Source organism: Taudactylus pleione, unplaced genomic scaffold (assembly GCF_031769625.1).
Source record: "Taudactylus pleione unplaced genomic scaffold, aTauple2 ptg001061l, whole genome shotgun sequence".
NCBI lineage: Eukaryota > Metazoa > Chordata > Amphibia > Anura > Myobatrachidae > Taudactylus > Taudactylus pleione.
This window is the reverse complement of record NW_028285462.1, coordinates 420,409-447,379: the sequence shown is the minus strand read 5'-3', so window position 1 is coordinate 447,379 and position 26,971 is coordinate 420,409. Positions and strand designations below refer to the sequence as shown.

The following is a 26,971-nucleotide window of genomic DNA, read 5'->3' as shown; positions in this document are numbered from 1 at the left end:
CCCGCTTGCGAGCGGGTCTGAATGAGACCCTAAATGCAGATCTTAAACCCTTATTTAGTAAAACATATATGGTTATTCTCACCATCCAAAAGAGAAGCCAGGGCCGGGGCAAGGCAGAACTTCAGCCTATTGTGGTCCACGTAGAAGATTCCCAAGGCGGTTCCTCACTAGGGGCCGCTGACCAATGAAGATGGGAGCCAGGAGGCAAAGTCAGGGTGAAGGATATAAGAGAAGGACCCGTTGAAGAGGAGGGGGTCAGCTGCTGGGACTGGATCTGTTCCTATGGAGAAGCTACACTGCCATGACTTGTTGGAGCCCCTGCACACTAGCTACTGTGACTCTGCGCCGCTGGAGACTGCTGTGGTGCCGGATGTGACGAAGAGGACACTTTCCGCATGGAAGCCCCACCGCCGGCACAGTGAACTCTGCCTATATATCCCTCACCGTGAGAAGATCCGTCATCAGCCTGACAGAACCCGGCAGACGCTGCGGAGGCCGGGGAGTGAGGGACAGTGTGCAGCACTGCCGCCTCACACTGTCTCAGTCACTGACAGAGCGGTGGCCGTGGCTGGCTTTACAAGCGCGGCGTGCAGACTTTACACTGGGGCCATTATTAGTAAAACACCCGTCATTATGGGCGGCGAGCGGCGCCCTCCGGTGGCCAGCGCCCCTAGGCAGCTGGGAGAAGCATTGCTAATACCTTATGATGCATAGAATAAAATACATTTTATATAAACTCATTTAGGAAAATTTTTAAAATTGTTCTGCAGACAGTCCATATAAAAAATATGCAGCGTTAAGGATCCCGATTCCCTGAGGATGGTGAATTTGGTGCGAATCCCAATAGGAAATGTTTGATCAGCGTCATTTGGTTGTAGACGGGTCTTTGCCGATGTGTTTGCCCATTATCTGTGACTTGTAGGATATAGCAATGCCCTAACCCCAACCCTAATATTTACAAACCAGTGAAAATCACTGCAACCGAAATGTCTCCATCCTATTATCTCCTGACAGCTGTTTCCTTCTTATATAAATATATAAGCAGCGTCTTTTCCTTCAGGGGAAGGGGGCCTGGACTGCAGACCCTAGCTCATCATTTTATCCAAATTTATGCCCCAAACCTCACATATTATGTATAATTATTGATGATTGTATGGTGCACCTGGAGCTAGGGTGTGCAGTCCAGGCCCCTTCCCAAGTATGCGGCAGGTGTTTAAAAGAATGCGGGTGTTAGCGGCAGGTGCATTTTTGCAGAATTTTTAAAACTCATTTTAGGGACTTAAAAAAATGCCTACCCCCATTTTCATGTACCCCAAATTTGATAGGACTAGTTAATTTAAAAAAAAAATCTAGGTACTATTCTTCACAGCTGCAAATATGCACCTGCCACTGCTATTACAAACCCCGACTTCCTTCAGCAGGCAAAAGTAGTGATCCCCCATGTCTGGACATCTTTAGGGGTGTCCTAGGCACATTCCCCAAAATGCCCGTTTTTTTTTCGTAGATACTATTTCACCGGGTCCCGTTTTCACTCATTTTAAATTGAATATGGGGATAACGCGGGCACATGCCCGATACGTTATCCCCAGAAAAGCTCCAATGTGGCCAATTTCACATTTGCCGGTTTTGGCCGGCCAGGCAAGAGCCGGGCGGTAGCAGGCCAGGTTATACAGGCACTGTGTGCCTTTCCCAAGCAGCGGCTTTGAACCGCTTTTTATGTTTTTTGGGGGGTTTTTTTGGCAACCAATTGGGCATACGCAGCAGCAGCAGCACAAGCCCGGCCAGCACAGTAGATATTTCCGGCTGTTGGACAGCGACCGTGCTGTAGCCGTGTCGTCTGAAAGGACCCGCTGATTCCCTGCATTTACTAGATTTCACACCCGGCTAAAAACCGGGCGGCAAAACCGGCAAATGTGAAATAGTCCTAATTGAATATGGCCCTATGTGTATGTAACTATGTATACACACATGAAGGCTGAGACTCCTGACTCACCCAGCTGCCTCTGATGTTTGTTATTAGGGACCCATCATTTACTTACTGCCCAGTCTGTGTAGAGCAAAGCCACAGGTAAGACCTATATACATTTACTACTATGTAGTGAGTCAGTTATGGGGTGAATTTTGGTGTGTGGAGGCCCTTGAACTGCTCTGGTTGGACTTCTGTGGGGCATCACCACTTAACACTTCTTTTTAACACTTTATATCACTCTGTTTGTTTTTTGTTTGTTACATTTACAGGTTCTCATACTCTGTCCTCAGGACCCCAAACAGTGCATATTGTCCAGGTCTCCTCACAGAATCACAAGTGAAATAATTACTCCACCTGTGGATCTTTTAAAATGTGTCAGTGAGTAATGAGTACACCTGTGCACCTGCTGGATAACCTGGGAAATGTGACCTGTGTGGGGTCCTGAGGACCGAGTTTGAGAACCTCTGTTCTAACACTAAGCAGCTGCTTTCACTTACCTAACACTTCACTCCTATTTTTTATCTTCTTTTGTGTGAAACTCCTATGAATTAATTCTGTGATTCCTGTTTTCAGTCATCCTTTTTCCAACAAATGTTACTAGAATTTTGATTTGGATTGAACTTCCAGTGTGTTCTGTAGGAATAAGAGATCATCCTATATATCATTGGTTCTTTGTTCCAGTGTGTTCTGATCATCCTATATATCATTGGTTCTTTGTTCCAATGTGTTCTGTAGGAATAAGAGAGCATCCTATATATCATTGGTTCTATGTTCCAGTGTGTTCTGTAGGAATAAGAGATCATCCTATATATCATTGGCTCTTTGTTCCAATGTGTTCTGTAGGAATAAGAGAGCATCCTATATATCATTGGTTCTTTGTTCCAGTGTGTTCTGATCATCCTATATATCATTGGTTCTTTGTTCCAGTGTGTTCTGATCATCCTATATATCATTGGTTCTTTGTTCCAATGTGTTCTGTAGGAATAAGAGGTCATCCTATATATCATTGGTTCTTTGTTCCAGTGTGTTCTGATCATCCTATATATCATTGGTTCTTTGTTCCAGTGTGTTCTGATTAGAGATGAGCGGTTCGGATTCTGTGGAATCCGAACCGCTCCGAACATTGGGGATCCGAGTCCACCCGAACCCTGTTCGGGTGTTCACCGCCTGACTCGGATCCCCGTTCGGGGCCGAACGGCGGCCGCCTGATGTCGGATTCTCACTAGAGAATCTGACATCAGGTCTCCTCGCGTGTAGGGCAGAGCGCAGTGATAGCGCTCTGCCCTACACAGACACAGACACACAGCCGCCAGCGGCAGCTGTGTGTTTGTTACAGCAGCCAATGAGAGTCACACAGACTCTCATTGGCTGCTGCACGGAGGGAGCCGGCTGGAGCTCACACATGAGCTCCGTCTTCCGGCTCCCTCCTCAGCGTGTGACAGAGCGGACGGCGCGGGAGCGGGGATACAGGTAAGTTTTTTTTTGTTTTTTTTTTACTTGTCAAAGGTCCGAGGGCGCTACTGGGGGGGGGGGTCTGCACTACTGGGGGGGTCTGCTACTGGGGGGGGGGGCTATACTACTGGGGGGGCCATACTACAGAGGGGCCTGCTACTGGGGGGGCTATACTACTGGGGGGGGGTCTGCACTACTGGGGGGGGGTCTGCTACTGGGGGAGGCAATACTACTGGGGGGGCCATACTACAGAGGGGCCTGCTACTGGGGGGGGCTATACTACTGGGGGGGGTCTGCTACTGGGGGGGCCATACTACTGGGGGGGATCTGCACTATTGGGGGGCCATACTACAGAGGGGCCTGCTACTGGGGGGGGGCTATACTACTGGGGGGGTCTGCACTACTGGGGGGGGTCTGCTACTGGGCAGGGCTATACTACTGGGGGGGCCATACTACAGAGGGGCCTGCTACTGGGGGGGGCTATACTACTGGGGGGGGTCTGCTACTGGGAGGGCCATACTACTGAGGGGCCTGCTACTGGGGGGGGCCATACTACTGGGGGGGCCTACTACAGGGGGGGCCATACTACAGGGGGGGCCCATACTACAGGGGGGGCTACTACTGGAGCAGCCTACTACTGGGGGGGCCTGCTACTGGGGCAGCCTACTACTGGGGGAGCCATACTACTGGGGGGCATACTACTGGGTGGCATGCTAATGGGGGGCATACTACTGGGGGGGCCTGCTAATGGGGGACATACTACTGGGGGGGCCTGCTAATGGGGGGCATACTACTGGGGAGCATTCAACTGGGGGCACTGCATAGTGGACCGTACTACTAAGGGGACTGCATAGGGGGCACCACTGCTGGGGGACATTGTGTAAGGGACACCGCTACTGTGGGCATTGTGTAAAAGGGTCACTACTGTGGGCATTGTGTAAAAGGGGCACTACTGTGTGTCGTAACATAAATAAGAGACACTACTTTATGGTGTAATGTGAATCAGGCCCTATGTGCGGTGTAATGCTAATAAGATTGTGCACTGTGACTCCTAGGGCCGTAGCCCACTTTGTAAACAAGTACTGTGACTCTGCTGGCCGTACCCCACTGGGTGGGTGCACTACTTTTCATTTCTGCCACTGCTGTGTGGCAATGTGTCATAATGTGCTTTATACTGTGGTGTCTGTGTCGTTGTGCCGCTGCTTTGTCGCTTAGTAACCAGTCAGCTCACTGCAACCTTTGGCCAATAATGTTGAAAACAATATTATAAGCTGTGATATGGTCTAAATTGACTGGAAATTAATGTTATTGAGGTTAATAATACTCTAGGATGAAAAAAAAGACCAATTTATGTGATTTTAGCTTTTTTTGTCAATTTTTGTAAAAAAATCCAAATCCAAATCCAAAGCCAGTCACCGCAGTTTGGCAAATCCAAATCCAAATCCAAAGCCGGACGACGAATTAGAACCAAATCCAAATCCGGCAAAAATGGTCCGGCGCACATCCCTAGTTCTGATCATCCTATATATCATTGGTTCTTTGTTCCACTGTGTTCTGTAGGAATAAGAGATCATCCTATATATCATTGGTTCTTTGTTCCAGTGTGTTCTGATCATCCTATATATCATTGGTTCTTTGTTCCAATGTGTTCTGTAGGAATAAGAGATCATCCTATATATCATTGGTTCTTTGTTCCAATGTGTTCTGTAGGAATAAGAGAGCATCCTATATATCATTGGTTCTTTGTTCAAATGTGTTCTGTAGGAATAAGAGAGCATCCTATATATCATTGGTTCTTTGTTCCAATGTGTTCTGTAGGAATAAGAGATCATCCTATATATCATTGGTTCTTTGTTCCAGTGTGTTCTGATCATCCTATATATCATTGGTTCTTTGTTCCAATGTGTTCTGTAGGAATAAGAGATCATCCTATATATCACTGGTTCTTTGTTCCAGTGTGTTCTGATCATCCTATATATCATTGGTTCTTTGTTCCAATGTGTTCTGTAGGAATAAGAGAGCATCCTATATATCATTGGTTCTTTGTTCCAGTGTGTTCTGATCATCCTATATATCATTGGTTCTTTGTTCCAGTGTGTTCTGATCATCCTATATATCATTGGTTCTTTGTTCCACTGTGTTCTGTAGGAATAAGAGATCATCCTATATATCATTGGTTCTTTGTTCCAGTGTTTTCTGATCATCCTATATATCATTGGTTCTTTGTTCCAATGTGTTCTGTAGGAATAAGAGATCATCCTATATATCATTGGTTCTTTGTTCAAATGTGTTCTGTAGGAATTAGAGAGCATCCTATATATCATTGGTTCTTTGTTCCAATGTGTTCTGATCATCCTATATATCATTGGTTCTTTGTTCCAATGTGTTCTGTAGGAATAAGAGATCATCCTATATATCACTGGTTCTTTGTTCCAGTGTGTTCTGATCATCCTATATATCATTGGTTCTTTGTTCCACTGTGTTCTGTAGGAATAAGAGATCATCCTATGTATCATTGGTTCTTTGTTCCACTGTGTTCTGTAGGAATAAGAGATCATCCTATATATCATTGGTTCTTTGTTCCAGTGTGTTCTGATCATCCTATATATCATTGGTTCTTTGTTCCAGTGTGTTCTGATCATCCTATATATCATTGGTTCTTTGTTCCAGTGTGTTCTGTAGGAATAAGAGAGCATCCTATATATCATTGGTTCTTTGTTCCAGTGTGTTCTGTAGGAATAAGAGAGCATCCTATATATCATTGGTTCTTTGTTCCAATGTGTTCTGTAGGAATAAGAGAGCATCCTATATATCATTGGTTCTTTGTTCCAGTGTGTTCTGTAGGAATAAGAGAGCATCCTATATATCATTGGTTCTTTGTTCCAGTGTGTTCTGATCATCCTATATATCATTGGTTCTTTGTTCCAGTGTGTTCTGTAGGAATAAGAGAGCATCCTATATATCATTGGTTCTTTGTTCCAGTGTGTTCTGATCATCCTATATATCATTGGTTCTTTGTTCCAGTGTGTTCTGTAGGAATAAGAGATCATCCTATATATCATTGGTTCTTTGTTCCAGTGTGTTCTGATCATCCTATATATCATTGGTTCTTTGTTCCAATGTGTTCTGTAGGAATAAGAGATCATCCTATATATCATTGGTTCTTTGTTCCAATGTGTTCTGTAGGAATAAGAGATCATCCTATATATCATTGGTTCTTTGTTCCAGTGTGTTCTGTAGGAATAAGAGATCATCCTATGTATCATTGGTTCTTTGTTCCAGTGGGCTATGCAGAAATTAAACAGCATCTTCCTAATTCATGCAGCAATGAGGCGATGATACATACTGTATCAGGAAGTTGTGAAATGTGTTGCAGTATAAGGAAATAACTAGTATTTTTTGTGAAGAGGGAAGGATTGTGCACCCTCACACACATAAGGGAACACTGTAAATCTCCATTCTCCATTCCATTATCCCTTTAAAATAATTTGATCCCACAAAATGTATTTTATTACTGCACTGTAAAACAAGCTCTCTGCTATACCTAATTCACAATGCTACCCCATAAAACTATGAATCATGTAATCTCTCTGCTATACCTAATTCACAATGCTACCCCATAAAACTATGAATCATGTAATCTCTCTGCTATACCTAATTCACAATGCTACCCCATAAAACTATGAATCATGTAATCTCTCTGCTATACCTAATTCACAATGCTACCCCATAAAACTGTATGAATCATGTAATCTCTCTGCTATACCTAATTCACAATGCTACCCCATAAAACTGTATGAATCATGTAAGCTCTCGTGAGCAGGGCCCTCACGTGCTTCTTCTTCCCTTGCTTATACTATCATTTACTCCTAGCACCCTAAATGGTTCCTAACACTTGGGGCCATATTCAATTAGCGGCGAAAACAGCGGGTTTTTTTGCCGATGACGTCATTTTCGTCGCTTTCAGTTATCCCCGTATTCAATTGTCTGACTTTTCGCCGGTGCGATAAGTCAATGCATCGGGACCTGCGAAAAAGTTTCAACTATGAATAGGTGGTGACAAAAAGTGCAGAATTGGGGTTTTGGGGTACAAACTTCCAAAAACCACTCCACCCCTTGGACAGTCCCCCAAAGGTATTCTGTGTCATAATAGTTTTAAAAAGTACCCCGGGACACCCTAAAAAACTACTTTCATTTTGGGGGTGAAATAAAACAAAAGTTGGGGGACAAACTTCTAAACTAGCAAAATATACTCAGGGGGGGTCCCCAAGTATTTTCAAGTTTTTTCAAAGTTCACATTACCCACTTTAAAATATTGTTGCACCCATTTTCAGGTACCCCAAATTTGATGGGACTACTTGCTAAATCCTATTCTTCTCCACTTATTCAAAGTCGCAAAATAATAGCTATTGAGACCATTTAAACACCCAAAATACATGCAGCAGGGCTATTCAGGGATACCGATAGTGAACCCCCATGTCAGATCATCTTTTGGGGGGGTGTCAGGCTGATTTCCCCAAAAATGACAGCACTTTTCGCTCGTTTTCACCGGGTCCTGTTTTTGCTGGTTTAGAATTGAATACGGGGATACATGGGGACAAGCGCGATATATTTTCACTCTGAAAAGCCGGGATGATGGCGAACAGTCCGGCAACGGACTTTTCGCTCCTAGTTGAATATGCCCCTTGGTTGCTGCTGCCCTACTGCTTATTTCGGTGCTATACAGCAATGGTTATAAATGTTTTCGTTGTCCTGCATTGTCTTGTACTATTAACAACAAATGAGCACACAAGAAAAATCGTTATTATGCACTTTTAGGCGCTGTGGAACCTTTGTGGCGCTATATAAATAAAGGATAATAATTTATTAAATGATGGTGCATAAGAGGATTTGCCCAACAGGTTTCCATTTTTGTGGTTTGCAACTGACTGGAAGAGAAACTTATTCAAAAAACTAATCTGCATCTTTGTGTTATTATAAGTAGTGGAACAATTTGATGTCTGGGAAGACATGATGGAAGTTAACGGAAACTTGTAACAAAATGTCTCATACACTATACTGGGATACTAAGGTGCAGTGTAACGGTTACTGGGGGGCTAAGGTGCAGTGTAACGGTTACTGGGGGGCTAAGGTGCAGTGTAACGGTTACTGGGGGGCTAAGGTGCAGTGTAACGGTTACTGGGGGGCTAAGGTGCAGTGTAACGGTTACTGGGGGGCTAAGGTGCAGTGTAACGGTTACTGGGGGGCTAAGGTGCAGTGTAACAGTTACTGGGGTGCTAAGGTGCAGTGTAACGGTTACTGGGGGGCTAAGGTGCAGTATAATGGTTACTAGGGGGTGGTGTAACGGTCACTGGGGTCCAGTATAATGGTTACTAGGGGGCGGTGTAACGGTCACTGGGGTGTAGTATAATGGTTACTAAGGGGCGGTGTAAGGTCACAGGGGTGTAGTATAATGGTTACTAGGGGGCGGTGTAAGGTCACAGGGGTGCAGTATAATGGTTACTAGGGGGTGGTGTAACGGTCACTGGGGTCCAGTATAATGGTTACTAGGGGGTGGTGTAATGGTCACTGGGGTCCAGTATAATGGTTACTAGGGGGCGGTGTAAGGGTCTCTGGGGTGCAGTATAATGGTTATTAAGGAGTGGTGTAAGGTCACAGGGGTGCAGTATAATGGTTACTAGGGGGCAGTGTAACGGTCACAGGGGTCCAGTATAATGGTTACTAGGGGGCAGTGTAATGGTCACTGGGGTGCAGTTTAATAGTTACTAGGGGGTGGTGTAACGGTCACTGGGGTCCAGTATAATGGTTACTAGGGGGTGGTGTAATGGTCACAGGGGTCCAGTATAATGGTTACTAGGGGGCGGTGTAATGGTCACTGGGGTGCAGTGTAATGGTTACTAGGGGGTGGTGTAATGGTCACTGGGGTCCAGTATAATGGTTACTAGTGGACGGTGTAACGGACACTGGGGTGTAGTATAATGGTTACTAGGGAGCGGTGTAACGGTCACTGGGGTCCAGTATAATGGTTACTAGAGGGTGGTGTAACGGTCACTGGGGTGCAGTATAATGGTTATTAAGGAGTGGTGTAATGGTCACTGGGGTCCAGTATAATGGTTACTATGGGGCGGTGTAACTGTTGCTGGGGAGCTAAAGTGCAGTGTAATGGTTACTGGAGTACTTAGGTGATGTGTAATGATTACTGAGGAGCTGGGTAACGGTTACTGGGGTGCTAGGGAGACTGCGCTACACTATGCACATGGGGGAGACTGCGCTACACTATGCACATTGGGGGAGACTGCACTACACTATGCACAGTATGCACATGGGGGGAGACTGCGCTACACTATGCACATGGGGGGAGACTGCGCTACACTATGCACAGTGTGCACATGGGGGAGACTGCGCTTCACTATGCACAGTGTGCACATGGGGGAGACTGCGCTTCACTATGCACAGTATGCACATGGGGGAGACTGCACTACACTATGCACATGGGGGGAGACTGCGCTACACTATGCACAGTATGCACATGGGGGGAGACTGCACTACACTATGCACATGGGGGGAGACTGCGCTACACAATGCACATGGGGGGGGACTGCGCTTCACTATGCACAGTATGCACATGGGGGGAGACTGCGCTACACTATGCACATGGGGGGAGACTGCGCTACACTATTCACAGTGTGCACATGGGGGAGACTGCGCTACACTATGCACATGGGGGGAGACTGCGCTACACAATGCACATGGGGGAGACTGCGCTTCACTATGCACAGTATGCACATGGGGAGACTGCGCTACACTATGCACAGTATGCACATGGGGGGAGACTGCGCTACACTATGCACATGGGGGGAGACTGCGCTACACTATTCACAGTGTGCACATGGGGGAGACTGCGCTACACTATGCACAGTATGCACATGGGGGGAGACTGCGCTACACACTGCACATGGGGGAGACCACGCTTCACTATGCACAGTATGCACATGGGGGGAGACTGCGCTACACTATGCACATGGGGGGAGACTGCGCTACACTATTCACAGTGTGCACATGGGGGACACTGCGCTACACTATTCACAGTGTGCACATGGGGGGAGACTGCGCTACGCTATTCAGTGTGCACATGGGGGGAGACTGCGCTACACTATGCACAGTGTGCACATGGGGGGAGACTGCGCTACACTATTCACAGTGTGCACATGGGGGAGACTGCGCTACACTATGCACAGTGTGCACATGAGGGGAGACTGCGCTACACTATTCACAGTGTGCACATGGGGGGAGACTGCGCTACACAATGCACAGTATGCACATGGGGGGAGACTGCGCTACACTATGCACAGTATGCACATGGGGGGAGACTGCGCTACACTATTCACAGTGTGCACATGGGGGGAGACTGCGCTACACAATGCACAGTATGCACATGGGGGGAGACTGCGCTACACTATGCACATGGGGGAGACTGCGCTTCACTATGCACATGGGGGGAGACTGCGCTACACTATGCACATGGGGGAGACTGCGCTTCTCTATGCACAGTGTGCACATGGGGGGAGACTGCGCTTCACTATGCACAGTATGTACTTGGGGGGAGACTGCGCTACACTATGCACAGTGTGCACATGGGGGGAGACTGCATTATACAATGCACAGTGTGCACATGGGGGAGACTGCGTTATACAATGCACAGTATGCACATGGGGGGAGACTGCACTACACTATGCACAGTGTGCACATGTAGGGAGACTGCGCTACACTATGCAGATGGCGGGAGACTGCACTACACTATGCACATTGGGGGAGACTGCACTACACTATGCACAGTATGCACATGGGGGGAGACTGCACTACACTATGCACATGGGGGGAGACTGCGCTACACTATGCACAGTATGCACATGGGGGGAGACTGCACTACACTATGCACAGTATGCACATGGGGGGAGACTGCGCTACACTATGCACAGTATGCACTTGGGGGGAGACTGCGCTACACTATGCACATGGGGGGAGACTGCGCTACACTATGCACAGTGTGCACATGGGGGAGACTGCGCTTCACTATGCACACTATGCACATGGGGGGAGACTGCACTACACTATGCACATGGGGGGAGACTGCGCTACACTATGCACAGTATGCACATGGGGGGAGACTGCACTACACTATGCACATGGGGGGAGACTGCGCTTCACTATGCACAGTATGCACATGGGGGAGACTGCGCTACACTATGCACATGGGGGGAGACTGCGCTACACTATTCACAGTGTGCACATGGGGGACACTGCGCTACACTATTCACAGTGTGCATGTGGGGGGAGACTGCGCTACACTATTCAGTGTGCACATGGGGGGAGACTGCGCTACACTATGCACAGTGTGCACATGGGGGGAGACTGCGCTACACTATTCACAGTGTGCACATGGGGGGAGACTGCGCTACACTATGCACAGTGTGCACATGGGGGGAGACTGCGCTACACTATTCACAGTGTGCACATGGGGGGAGACTGCGCTACACAATGCACAGTATGCACATGGGGGGAGACTGCGCTACACTATGCACATGGGGGGAGACTGCGCTACACTATGCACAGGATGCACATGGGGGGAGACTGCGCTACACTATTCACAGTGTGCACATGGGGGGAGACTGCGCTACACAATGCACAGTATGCACATGGGGGGAGACTGCGCTACACTATGCACATGGGGGAGACTGCGCTTCACTATGCACATGGGGGGAGACTGCGCTACACTATGCACATGGGGGAGACTGCGCTTCACTATGCACAGTGTGCACATTGGGGGAGACTGCGCTTCACTATGCACAGTATGTACTTGGGGGGAGACTGCGCTACACTATGCACAGTGTGCACATGGGGGGAGACTGCGTTATACAATGCACAGTGTGCACATGGGGGGAGACTGCGCTATACAATGCACAGTATGCACATGGGGGAGACTGCGCTACACTATGCACAGTGTGCACATGTGGGGAGACTGCGCTACAGAATGCACAGTGTGCACATGGGGGGAGACTGCGCTACACAATGCACAGTATGCACATGGGGGGGAGACTGCACTACACTATGCACAGTGTGCACATGGGGGGAGACTGCAAATGCTGACGGATTGGAACAGACCATTGGGCAGCACCCATGCCATCATTGCCTCATCTCATGGGAATTTCCTGGGCGTGTAAGCATGCGGACGGTGACTAAACAAAGTAGAAGAGGAATATTCCCACGTTGAGTTTACCCATATCATACATGATAATAGCTGTGTGGCAATATTAATGAATATTATTGTTCTGATGAAAATGCTGTGAATTGGCATTGAAACGTTGATACCCTCAAGCTGAGTCTGATGTTGTCCTTTTTGCACGGAGTGCCACACCTGATGTAGGGGGCAACCAGCTAAGTAACCATAACATTACAGAGTGTCGGATTATTGAATTTTATATATATATATACACACACACACAACACGAAGACTTGGATTACCAACTCTAACAATAACATACCACAAATCTGGTTGTATCTAGCGATACTGATCATCCCCATGCAGACACACTGATATGCACAGGCGGACCCTCGCATTAGTCAGAGGTAGTAATCAGACTAAGGAATCAGATCTCCAATTCAGCACTCAAGTACACAATAAATTTTATTTTTCTAGTACAAAAGTTTCATTATTAAATGTTACAATTCACTACAAATTGTGTTGTGCCACTTTCTGCCATGTAACAGCCGCTTTGTGCTTATCTGCCATGTAACAGCCACCTTCTGCCATGTAACAGCCGCTTTGTGCTTATCTGCCATGTAACAGCCACCTTCTGCCATGTAACAGCCGCTTTGTACCATGTAACAGCCGCTTTGTGCTTATCTGCCATGTAACAGCCACCTTCTGCCATGTAACAGCCACTTTCTGCCATGCAACAGCCGCTTTGTGCTTTTCTGCCATGTAACAGCCACTTTCTGCCATGCAACAGCCGCTTTGTGCTTTTCTGCCATGTAACAGCCACTTTCTGCCATGTAACAGCCGCTTTCTGCCATGTAACAGCCGCTTTGTGCTTATCTGCCATGTAACAGCCACTTTCTGCCATGTAACAGCCGCTTTGTGCTTATCTGCCATGTAACAGCCACTTTATCTAACCACAATCTCTCTGTCCTCACTTATCACACTCACAGGCGTAGAAGCATATTTGCTTTCCTAACCCTCCTGCCCTCCTGTCTGTGGACTGACTACCTCTTGGCTTTTTATATTAACCCATGGTGAGTATTTCTCTATTTCATTCTCTTATTTGCCATTCTGTATTTCCACCTGTTCCACAATCCCAAATGTGCTTCTATTGAGCTCTAGAACTAACCACAAATGGCGACTCTTGCTCCTTGTGTTTCACAATATATCATCCTATCACTAGGGACAGGATCAGCATGTATTTGGTTTACACTTCATGAAGTGCTAGAAGTTGGGCTACACAAGAATCCTTTGTAAGTGCAAAGCTGGTTTCCCTACTGTAGTTTTAATAAGGTTGAGGATAGAACAATCTGTTGCCAATCAGAATGCACACAGCAGCACTAAGGGGCTTATTATTTATTACATTACGCAGTGTACCCCCAAACTTAACTTATTACCCAAAATCGCTGCAATAAGGATTCTTGTTTGGCTTAAATATATCAATTGTAATAGGTGGGACAAGGGCTTTGATAAGAGCCTGTCCCGGCAATCAGGAAGAAGTACAGTGATTGCGTCCATGATAACTTTACTTCTATCCATGGAGCGCTTTGCGGATTCTATGCATGTGCAGCTTCCCCTCAGCGCTCAAGCAGTGCAACATCCTTCCGGAGATCTGTAGCCCCCCGGGAAAGGATAGAAAAATCCCTCTCTGGCAGAACAGCCCTATAGCAGGTCATGGGCTAATGCCATCTGAAGATGTAGTTAAGCCAAAGAGGCATAACCTTGTTATATACCGCTCCTATAGGAAACTGTTAGAGCTCAGATGACAGAAAGCAGGAGAGATCTCACACATATAAAGGATACCGAATTCTATTCTTCAATATGCAGTAACAGCTGCTTACAGATATTTTTCAGGCTGAATTAATTGACGTATCTATAATGGGTGCAGGGTGTGCGGTGCACACGGGCCCCTGGGTCCAGGGGGGCCACATCTCTCACCCTGCACCCATATAATTATTATACATACCGAATGTTGAAAATTCCTCTTCTTACCGGGAGCATCCAGGAGAGGAGATAATGCTGGCAGGTTCGGGGGCGGGGCTGAGCTGAAGGCTTTGTTAGGCCCCGCCCCTTTCAGTGGGAAGTGGGCATGATGCGGGAGATCTGTCAAATCTTCAGGGGGTGCGGGGGGCTACCAGAAAAATCATGAGCCTTCCGGGAGTGTAGGCAAGTATGACTCACCTCTCCGGAGTCCCGCATCAGCCAGTGCTGCAGTCTCCAGTCACCATGAATTCCTGGTGATTTGCTCATGCGCAGTAGAGATGCCCGAGGAAAATAACATGACGTTTTCCCGGAGACCTGCGCAGTAGAGTTGTCCGAGAAACATAGCACAGACGACATGTTCCTGGAGACCTGCGCAGTAGAGATGTCCGAGGAGCAAAACAGACGACACATGTTCTCGAAGACCTGGGCAGTAGAGATGTCCGAGGAACATAGCAGATGACATGTTCCTGGAGACCTGCGCAGTAGAGATGTCCGAGGAGCATAGCGCAGATGACATGTTCCCGGAGACCTGAGCAGTAGAGATGTCCGAGGAGCATAGCGCAGATGACATGTTCCTGGAGACCTGCGCAGATGACATGTTCCTGGAGACCTGCGCAGATGACATGTTCCCGGAGACCTGAGCAGTAGAGATGTCCGAGGAACATAGAGCAGATGACATGTTCCTGGAGACCTGCGCAGTAGAGATGTCCGAGGAGCATAGCGCAGATGAAATGTTCCCGGAGACCTGAGCAGTAGAGATGTCCGAGGAACAAAGAGCAGCTGACATGTTCCCGGAGACCTGCGCAGTAGAGTCTGGCACAAAGCCAGAGTTTTCTGCGCTGCTGGAGAGCAGGGGACCCGCACTGAGGCTGTACACGGGCCCCCTCCTCTCTTAAACCGCCCCTGGCAAAATTGTCTAATAAATATGCCCCAAGTGCTTCAGTATATTAGGTTGAAATTCTAGGATGAAGTGACCTGTGTATTATTTGATTTTGTAAGTGAAGACCGGGCTGCATGACAGCAGTGTTACCCTTTGAGGCAGGCGGTAAATGGGCTCATGCACTCTGCAAAAAATCAGGCCGATGAGTTTATTATCGTATGCAGAACCCAGGGCCGATTATCGTATGCAGAACCCAGGGCCGATTATCGTATGCAAAGCATTCGGATCAGACGAACTGATCTGAGCCTATATAACAATGGTTGAATACTGCGCTCTGGTTGGAGTGGGGGTTTACAGGAGGGAGGGTGTGGAGGATGATGGTGGCTGAGGGGAGCGGGGAGGTAGTCTGTGCGCTGCTTCCCTAAGAGGTGTCCGGTCTCTAAATTGTTATCTGAAGGTTTGGAAGGGTAGCACTGCACAGGTGTAGGTGGGGGATGGTGGTGACTGGGGGAAAGGTGGGGGAGGGGGGATGAGGGTGTACGGGGGAAAGGGGGGGGAGCAGATGGGGGAAGCACGTAAGGTGGGATGGCTGTGTGTGGTAATCTATACTGGTGTGTGATGCTGGCGTGAATAAATACTGGACAGTGAATACAGGGTGAACAGGTGTTTATTGCAAGGTACAAATAAGAGACACAGGACCTCATTCAGAGTCGGTTGTTGCAGCCGCTCGGTCGTAAGGGAAAAGGGGGCCGGATTTGCAAATGAAGCGCTCGCAAGTTGCATCGTTAAGATGGGATCGTTAGCTGGACGAGCGAGGGAAGGATGTGGCCGTAAATCTAAAAACACGCCCCCTTCTCGTTCGCAATACACGTCATCTTCGGGCATATAAGGATTAATCGAGACCATCGGAGCTGGTCATAGAGCTTAAGGTTGACCATACCCTCTCTTAAGCACTACGATCATGTCAGTGTAAAAACCTCCCATGTCACGTGTGCCATGACACTACTTAGTTGATTATGCACTCCCATTAAACGCCGTTTGCATAGTCGGGCACGCCTGCGTTCGGATCTCCACTCCCCAGTTCACAAGCACCTTCCCCTGTTACCACCCACAAACGCCTCATCCTGTCACTCAAACTAATGACCTGGCCAAGTTGAAGGAGAGAAAAATTTCCGATCGCAACAGCTAGTTTGCGCACGCGCATTGCGAAACTTACGCATGTGCTGTTTTGCGAACATCGCTGGGTACGGCCAAGCGGCCGCTTACGACCGACTCTGAATGAGGTCCACAGTGCTTGAAGTACTTGTGCAAGTCCCTCCTAGGCTTAGAACCGTATGAAGCTCGTTACAGTCCAATGGGAAAAGTCCATACCCTGTTAATGAGGGGGGGTTTGAATAGTTCCAAGGTGGGGGTAGCCAGGCTGGCTCTGTGGATGCATAGTCCGGGGTGTTCCAGTGCTTGAGCGGCATCCCGCTTAGACTTTATTACTTACCGGTAAGTGTGGTTGTGCTGTGGCGCCCGTGCAGTCCTGGCTTCTCAAGGTAGGATCACGAGTGTGGGTGTTTCACCGGTGGTTCGTCTCACTCGTACTGGTGCACGGCGTCACCTTGCCGGTGGTGTGGGCGGGGTGGTGGTTACCATAGCAGGTAACTTTCGATGTCTTGGCGGTGGGTCAGGACCCTTCTTGGGGGGGCAATCCTGCAGCTCTCTTAGCCGATGTAGACACCCATGCGTCCATGTGTTCCTCACTGTGTACTGGTGACAGGCTGGGAACGTGATGTTCAGCGTTCCTCTTAGCCCTAACTTCCAGCTCCAGGAGCAGGCGGGTTAAGGCTTTCATGGTGTTGGCTCTGGTTTCAGCTGTTCCTTTGGACAGTAAACTAAGAGCGGATAACCTCATGGAAGGAGGGAGAATTCCCTCATCCAGGCTTTCATTGAACCCTTCCACTAGGCGAGAAATTATTAGGTCTGAAAAGGTCTTATAAAACTCGGATGTTAACCCATCTGATCCTGGTGACTTTTTGGGTTTAACCCCTCTATGACTTTCCTAACTTCCTCCGCCGTTATATCACTCTCCAAAGAGTCAAAAGACACAACCTGAGGATTCAGACCTGGTGTCCCTCTCAGAAATTCCTCCATCCTCTCTCTGACAAGTGGATGCTCAGAGAAAAGATCCGAATAATAGGACACAATGATGTCCAGAATACCCTTCTTGTCAATGCGAAGAACACAACTGTCCATCTACCAGTCCTCTGATCTGTTTGGCATCGACTGACCTCTTATAGTTCTGGTAAGGATCGGGTGAGTTGTACGTTCCATAATCCCTTTCCAGAACCAAGGATGCCAGCCAGTTATACTGAAATTCCTTAATCTGCACCCTTACCCGGGAGATTTCCCCACTATCTACCTCCTCAGAGATCAAGAAATCTAATGTCTTTCTCAGGTTATGGAAGTCATTCTCCTCTTTTATCACCTCCCACCACTCTGACCTACTCCAACCATCCTTCAGAAGTGTCTACTGAGATCGAAAGAAGACCCTGAAGGACTGCCTAACTCTCTCTTCCTCTGAAGCTCAGAGTTCAAACACCACAGACCCTGCCCTTTCTGAGTAATTTCTGAGGTATTCAAAGTTACTGAGAGAAAACCTTGATCGGAGAACTCCACCACTGGGGATGTGGTTTTAGAAGACTCCTTAACAAAAAAGACTATTTATTCTAGACCTATGGCTACCGCTAAAATAAGTGAAACCCATGAGGTCAGAGGAGTGATGAATATGCACATCCACCAGACCAGCCTGACTAACCATACTAACTAGAAAATGGGAATCAGGGCCCAGAGGTCTCCTTGAACCTCACCTGTCCTTTGGCCTTACAACGGTATTAAAATCAACAAAGAGAACCTAATTCTAATCCACCCTTCTCATCCAAGGAAAGGGCATCAAATTTGTTGCTAAGCACAATTAAAATACTTCACCTTTCCTTTTTTTCTGACGACCTCTCCTCCCTTCTTTTCTCCTGCCCGTTTTTCCTGGACCTCATCTATTCTTCCTCACAAGATTCCGTTTGCTTCTCCCTAGTCTCTTCCCACCTTGGCTCTGGCCGAACCTCCTGCCCCGTATTATGGTTGGCCTAAAGGCATCTACTGTAAGGATGTCCATCCTCCCTACACAGATTGCACTTTACCATCCCATATTCTCTGGATGCACGGCCAATTTTACCGCACAAGGAGCACTTTACAATGTTACATTCACTACTCGGATGCCCAAAGTTCCCGCACCTAAAGCACGTCCTTGGTTGGCCCTGATAGAAGCACTGCACCCGATTTCTCCCATTATACACAGCCGATGGTACAAAACCTTTCTCTGAATGGCGCAGCTTCACCAGGGCCTCCCGACAGCCCCATTGTGTGTCCAGACTTCATCAAATCTAACTGTAAATCGCTTTATTTAGACAACCAAAAGGCAATTTGAACTGGGATCGACTAGTTTGTCACCAAAATGTTTACTTTAACCTTATCGTGATTTGCAACAAGATTTATTTTATAAGGATCATTGAATCTATACGATTGTCACTTTGTCCCGAATACCTGTAGTCCTTGATAAGACAAGAAGCTTAAGTCAAATTCAGCAGCCTGTACTGGGGGTATGCATGCATACAGATCCGAAGCCCTGAAACCCAAATCAAATATCATTTTAGAAACATTTATTCTGTCGGAACCTCCCCCTCCACTACCCATTAAAACTGAATAAGGTTCCGTCTTTTCACCACCTGCCCCGCAACACTTGACTTTTGTGGACCAACATTATTATCATTCACATTAACATTTGATCTGGAAACCATTTTAACATATGATACATTTCCTGAAGGTGTTTGCTTATTTGATATCGTTGCACCAACCATCCCACCCCCCTCTCTCCTTCTTACATCTTCCCCAATGATTCTACCTCCGCGGCTCTGACCGGGACACGCATTTTATACCCATACACAGTATCAATCACTTTTAATTGATCCTCCGGCAACCCCGTAATGTAATGCCGGCATTCCTTGTGCCGACTGTTCTTTTTGCAAACCAGCATATATCGCACCCTGTAGATTCCTGGTACCTATATTACTTGCACCACGCACGTCTCCGGTGCCAATCCCCAGAGCCTCCCCGGCTGCCAGCATTCTGCCCCCATAGACCCATTTGGGGATTTCCCCTCAGTGCACTTATTTTTTTGTAAGATCTCATCAAGCTTCAATTTTGCCAAAATGATATCCATCTCCGCCCGAAACACCGCTCCATCCATATCCCTGGCAGTGCCACTTCCCATCACCACAGGTGGAACAGGTTCTGTCAGGTACATGGGACCCTCCACCCAGGGCTGGCTCTAGGGGTGTAGGGCGGCACCTCTCCTCAGCATCCCGATTTCAGCGGGACAGTACTGTCCCGTTGTTCAACCCGCGGGCCGTCAAATCGGGAGGCTGGGGACCCCCACCGCCACGGAGCTGCCGGACCCCCAGAGAGTGAATGGATGCCGCGCACATGTACGCGGCAACCATTCCCTGATGGGGGAGGGCTGGGGGAAGCCCAGCCAGTGACGGAGTGCTGGGCTTTACCCCCAGCCTGACGTTATCTGGAGGCGTGCCATGCGGGCACGCCTCAAAATAATGTCACCCAGGGGGCGTGACCTATGATAATTAGGCCACACACCCAAATTTGGTTAGGGCGCTCTCTCAAGAGCCGGCACAGGGTGCTCAGAACCCTGGAGCCAGCCCTGCCTCCACCCACCATACCCTCAGCACCCCATCACTCACCTGCGGGATGGTTGGCTTCTCAAAAACTAACTGCTTTTGGGCTCATTTACATTTGTATGTAAGTCAACTTTATGGCACACCTCTCAGATGTAGCAGTACAAGCCTATCACATGTATGACAGGCCCCTCTGATGTAGCAGTACACGCCTATCACATGTATGACAGGCCCCTCTGACGTAGCAGTACACGCCTATTGCATGTATGACAGGCCCCTCTGATGTAGCAGTACACGCCTATCACATGTATGACAGGCCCCTCTGATGTAGCAGTACACGCCTATCACATGTATGACAGGCCCCTCTGATGTAGCAGTACATGCCTATCACATGTATGACACACCTCTCAGATGTAGCAGTGCACGCCCATCACATGTATGACACACCTCTCAGATGTAGCAGTACACGCCCATCACATGTATGACACACCTCTCAGATGTAGCAGTACGCGCTCATCACATGTATGACACACCTCTCAGATGTAGCAGTACACGCCCATCACATGTATGACACACCTCTCAGATGTAGCAGTACGCGCCCATCACATGTATGACACACCTCTCAGATGTAGCAGTACGCGCCCATCACATGTATGACACACCTCTCAGATGTAGCAGTACACACCCAGTTTACCGCCGCGCTCATAGGTGTTACTTTCACAATCTCCCTGAAATGCTTTAGGAGCTTTCCCATCCGATCGACTTTGCACAGATTGTTTCTGCAAAGCTCTTTCTTTTTTTCTCCTGTCGCATCACCGCCATTATCCTTTTAGCCCTTTCTAGGGTGGCCGCAATCGAAGACACCTGGTGTTTTAGTGCCGGCTGTTCCCACTTATAGCACAAATTTCTCTTCTTTTTTGCCGCGTTTTAGAGAGAAGTTTTTTGCTTCCGTCTGCAGCTCCTCAAATGTGTGAGCTGCATATATATCATCCTCCTCCTCCTCCTCATCCTCGCTATCTGCGAGGGACTCTGCATTGCTGGCACTGACCGCTTCACCAGCATCAGCCGTACCCGCTCCCCCTGCTACACCCCAGTAGGGTAGGTGGCCGCTGCTCCACCACGAGTTACATTACTCGGAGGTTTGGGGGAAGCAGCCCGCAACTCCCAATTGCTTCATTGGAGTTGGCCTGACCACCGCACCACCGTCTTTTCTGGCACCGGGCTGGCCAGCCGACAACAGAACCCGGGCACTTGTTCTTCTTGGCTCCCTGTGCCACGTCAGCACAGGGATCAAGGCTCTTTCCCCCAGAAGGATCCATTAGTCCTGGGGAAGCTGCAGAAGAAGCCCCATCTCCACTTTCACGTCAGCTGCACACCAGCAGAATGACAGTGATTCTCTCCCACAGGAGGAGGCTCCCTGCCTGAGAAAACCTGCAGGGGAGACCCCTGCTTCTTGGCCCACCAGCACAGCTCCACAGCAGCTCTCACGGAACTCCTCCACCTAGGACACTCCTCTCTCTCACAGGGGCAGTGACAGGATGTGAGGAGGGGAATAGAGGCAGGAAGCCACAGACTGAGAGTTATATAATGGGAGGAGCAGGATACCCCAGCAGCACAGAGTATATCAGGAGATGAGGGATGTGTTAGTGAGGACAGGGCTGCATGTGACATGATGTGAGGAGGGGAATAGAGACTGAGCTATATAGTGGGAGGAGCAGGGTACCCCAGCAGCACAGAGTATATCAGGAGATGAGTGATGTGTTAGTGAGGACAGGGCTGCATGTGACATGATGTGAGGAGGGGAATGGAGGCAGCAGGAAGCCACAGACTGAGCTATATAATGGGAGGAGCAGGATACCCCAGCAGCACAGAGTATATCAGGAGATGAGTGATGTGTTAGTGAGGACAGGGGCTGCATGTGACCTGATGTGAGGAGGGGAATGGAGGCAGCAGGAAGCCACAGACTGAGCTATATAATGGGAGGAGCAGGATACCCCAGCAGCACAGAGTATATCAGGAGATGAGGGATGTGTTAGTGAGGACAGGGGCTGCATGTGACATGATGTGAGGAGGGGAATGGAGGCAGCAGGAAGCCAGACTGAGATATAGTGGGAGGAGCAGGGTCCCCAGCAGCACAGAGTATATCACGAGATGAGGAATGTGTCAGTGAGGACAGGGCTGCATGTGACAGGGGCAGTGACAGGATGTGAGGAGGGGAATAGAGGCAGGAAGCCACAGACTGAGCTATATAATGGGAGGAGCAGGGTCCCCAGCAGCACAGAGTATATCAGGAGATGAGGAATGTGTTAGTGAGGATAGGGCTGCATGTGACAGGGGCAGTGACAGGATGTGAGGAGGGGGATAGAGGCAGGAAGCCACAGACTGAGCTATATAATGGGAGGAGCAGGATACCCCAGCAGCACAGAGTATATCAGGAGATGAGGGATGTGTTAGTGAGGATAGGGCTGCATGTCACAGGGGCAGTGACAGGATGTGAGGAGGGGAATAGAGGCAGGAAGCCACAGACTGAGCTATATAATGGGAGGAGCAGGATACCCCAGCAGCACAGAGTATATCAGGAGATGAGGGATGTGTTAGTGAGGACAGGGCTGCATGTGACATGATGTGAGGAGGGGAATAGAGACTGAGCTATATAGTGGGAGGAGCAGGGTACCCCAGCAGCAGAGTATATCAGGAGATGAGTGATGTGTTCGTGAGGACAGGGCTGCATGTGACAGGATGTGAGGAGGGGAATAGAGGCAGGAAGCCACAGACTGAGCTATATAATGGGAGGAGCAGGATACCCCAGCAGCACAGAGTATATCAGGAGATGAGGGATGTGTTAGTGAGGACAGGGGCTGCATGTGACATGATGTGAGGAGGGGAATGGAGGCAGCAGGAAGCCACAGACTGAGATATAGTGGGAGGAGCAGGGTCCCCAGCAGCACAGAGTATATCAGGAGATGAGGAATGTGTCAGTGAGGACAGGGCTGCATGTGACAGGGGCAGTGACCAGATGTGAGGAGGGGAATGGAGGCAGCAGGAAGCCACAGACTGAGCTATATAATGGGAGCAGCAGGGTCCCCAGCAGCACAGAGTATATCAGGAGATGAGGAATGTGTTAGTGAGGACAGGGCTGCATGTGACAGGGGCAGTGACATGATGTGAGGAGGGGAATGGAGGCAGCAGGATGTCACAGACTGAGATATAGTGGGAGGAGCAGGGTCCCCAGCAGCACAGAGGGGGAGAAAGAAAGCAGGCAGCCACAGACTGAACATTATATAGTGGGAGGAGCAGCTCCACAGATCATGTTCTGTCGCAAGATATGATCCATACTTACCTACCCTCCCGATTCGGCCAGGAGCCTCCCGAAAATTGGGTGCCGCTCACGGTGACCCGTCTGGGCCCCCCCCTCGAATACAGTATACACCCCGGCAGCGGGGAGGACGGTGACGCAATTCGCACTGAATCGGGTTATCGTGGCACTGCCCCCTGCTTCACATTGCCTTTAATCTTGGCATTGTGAAGAGGGGGCGGGGCCGCAAAGACGCGATCGCGCTGTCATGCCCATGCACCGCCCCTTTGACGCATCATTTGCTGGGCCGCGCCCCCTTTTGCCGCGACATGCCCCCCCGGTGAGGAAGCCCGACAGCTCCTTCCCGGAAGGAGGGAGCTAAAAGCCGACAACCATGACATGATCACTATTCTTTCTGACAAAGCTAAAAAATACATACATGGTAATTCAGTGGGAAGTTCAGCATCTCAGGATTATAAACTATTTATATTCTAGATTCAGGCTATTTAAATGATCTTAACAGAAGTGTCTCGTCCAATCCCATGCAGAAGAGAATTCTGGGTAAAGATATTAAAGTATTACTTTACATAGAAACTGTAAAAAAAAAAATTGAACATTTTATTTTTATATTATTTATTTATACCACTTTCAGACAGAAAATGGCAAAAAAATCGGCATTTGCGCGCCAGGTTGTTTTGCCATTCTCTGCCTGTACCCCCTTCAGACAGAAGAGCTAAGTACCAGGTCATACATTTCGACCCGGTAATTTGCTGATTAACACAGGTATTTCTTCTGTCTGAAAGGGTCAACCCGGGTGTAAATTCCTGGGTCGAAGTCCCTGTTGACCCTATCATGCAGAAGAAATACCTGTGTTGATCATCAAATTACCGGGTTGAAATGAAAGACCTGTTAATTTGGTTTTCTGTCTGAAAGGGGTGTTAGTGATTTATGTAGTATTACGCAGCACTTTATATAGAATATTTAGGCATACACCGCAGTCCCTGCCCCAGTGGAGCTTACAATCTATTTCCCTACCACATGTACAGTACATATACATTTACACTAGGGTTAATTTTGTTTTGTCAGGAGCCAGTTAACCTACGATTATATTGTTGGAGGAAACCCACACAAGCACATGGAGAACACACAGACTCCAACACAGATAGGGCCTTGAAGGGAATTGGACCCATGACCACAGTGCTGTGAGGCAGCAAACTAACCATTGCGCAACAGTGCTGTGAGGCCGCAAGCTAACCATTGCGCAACAGTGCTGTGAGGCCGCAAGCTAACCATTGCGCAACAGTGCTGTGAGGCCGCAAGCTAACCATTGCGCAACAGTGCTGTGAGGCCGCAAGCTAACCATTGCGCAACAGTGCTGTGAGGCCGCAAGCTAACCATTGCGCAACAGTGCTGTGAGGCCGCAAGCTAACCATTGCGCAACAGTGCTGTGAGGCCGCAAGCTAACCATTGCGCAACAGTGCTGTGAGGCCGCAAGCTAACCATTGCGCAACAGTGCTGTGAGGCCGCAAGCTAACCATTGCGCAACAGTGCTGTGAGGCCGCAAGCTAACCATTGCGCAACAGTGCTGTGAGGCCGCAAGCTAACCATTGCGCAACAGTGCTGTGAGGCAGTAAGCTAACCATTGCGCAACAGTGCTGTGAGGCAGCAAGCTAACCATTGTGCAACAGTGCTGTGAGGCAGCAAGCTAACCATTGTGCAACAGTGCTGTGAGGCCGCAAGCTAACCATTGTGCAACAGTGCTGTGAGGCAGCAAGCTAACCATTGCGCAACAGTGCTGCCTCTAAATATTATTAAATACTGCAATTTGATCTCATTAGGAAAGCATTTTATGTAGCCTTTGACACCTGCAGCCCCTCTCCTCCTGCCTGCAGCCCACCTCCTCCCGTAGCTGCTCTTCCGTTGTCCCTCTCCTGATAGGACCTCTGGAGGTGGCTGAGGTTGTCCCAGGCCTCTTAGGAAACAGAATGTGCAGTTGTCTTATTCCATGTGCTCTTTGCATGTCGCAGGTGCTTGGGGGCAAGTTCTATGGGGCCTCTGTCCTTGGCTCGCTTCAGAGCGGTGTAATCCTATTGGGTGATCCTCCTGTACTAGGAACCTTCATACTTGGTGATTAAAAATATAAAAAAAGTCAATCGGTAAAATAAATAGAATTGGTAAAAATCTAGAGCAGGTCAAATAAGTTGTCTGCTCACCAACCAAAAGTGCCCCATGGGCTTCCATGGCTGGGGATACAATGTTCCCCAGGCCTTAGAGCCACAGATTTTAGGACAGAAGATCCTTTAGTGGACCTATTATCATATCCCCTATGGGCAGAAGTACATGTAGCAAATGGCTGAGAAGTCTGTTTATAGCTGACATATTGAGGCCCAATCTAAGAGCAGGGTGGTGAGTTCTCCCGTTATATGAGTAGCATCTCTTTGTGAGGCCAGGGGTTAGTGCTGTAAGGTAGGTTTTTGGGTTAGGTTAAGTTACATATACTGTATACAGTTTATACATTTATAGTTGCTGCATGGTATAAATAATGTTATGTAATTGTTTAATGGTGTGAGTAATGGAGAATTGTGATAATATGAATTTAATCCTGTCCCTGTTGTATAGAGATAACAGCCAGTGATATAACTAGTTTATGACACCAACAGAAATGGGACAGTAAAGACTGACTAGGACCTCCATATTGTAATTCCCTGTGTACAGGACCAATAAGTCATTCACCCCCTGGCAATCGCTTACTCCGGGCCACCTCCACTCAGAGGCCAATGCACAGTGAACGCATGGCTTGCATGGAGTAAATGTGAATATTTGCCCCTGTGCTGGAGTTGTGCGCTTACTTGCGGCCGTGCTCTGCTCTGAAGCATGCACAACAACAACCAGCATCAGCCCCCATAGCTCAATATTTTTATTATATTTCAGGGTAGATAAAGCAAACAACAAACAGGTTAGAGCATAGTACTATTCATGAAAGGTTATTTGTAGTCTGTTGGGTTTTTCTTTTACAATTTTGGCTTCGGACCCCCTGAATTCACATGTCCCCAAACATATATTCAGTCTGCCCTCCCTGTGATCGTCCCTGACTATGGGACAAAAGCAAAGTAATACGCAGCAAGTTACACAATAAAGGAGAAGGTCGCACTCTGTGCTGTTGCTGGCCGCACACTTCTACTTTGTTATATTGTGAAATGCAATGAACAATCCCAGGATAATTTGTTTTAATTAAACTGAAATCATTTTTGCATTCTATCAGGTTCCACTCAATCACCCTGAAGAGAATTTCTATTTTTCTTTTTCTCATAGTGTTACCCGAATCTTTTACCAGAGAGGTAGCAGTGTTTGTCTGGAGCACCAGGGCCCAGTTAGGTCAGTCACTGACTATTCTAGAGCCTGT

The 26,971-nt window shown here is 48.2% G+C and overlaps 1 protein-coding gene across 4 annotated transcripts in view; it reads left to right on the top strand.

Moving 5' to 3' along the window:
* PTPRO (protein tyrosine phosphatase receptor type O) overlaps positions 1-26,971 on the top strand; it is a 640,592-nt gene that overhangs the window by 467,134 nt on the left and 146,487 nt on the right. For 2 of the 4 annotated variants that reach the window (XM_088461535.1, XM_088461534.1), the window contains exons 17-18: positions 13,631-13,714; positions 26,881-26,943. In XM_088461535.1, the coding sequence (XP_088317661.1) occupies positions 13,631-13,714; positions 26,881-26,943 (147 nt within the window). The remainder of the gene's footprint in view (positions 1-13,630; positions 13,715-26,880; positions 26,944-26,971) is intronic. The other 2 variants (XM_088461537.1, XM_088461536.1) reach the window with 1 other exon arrangement.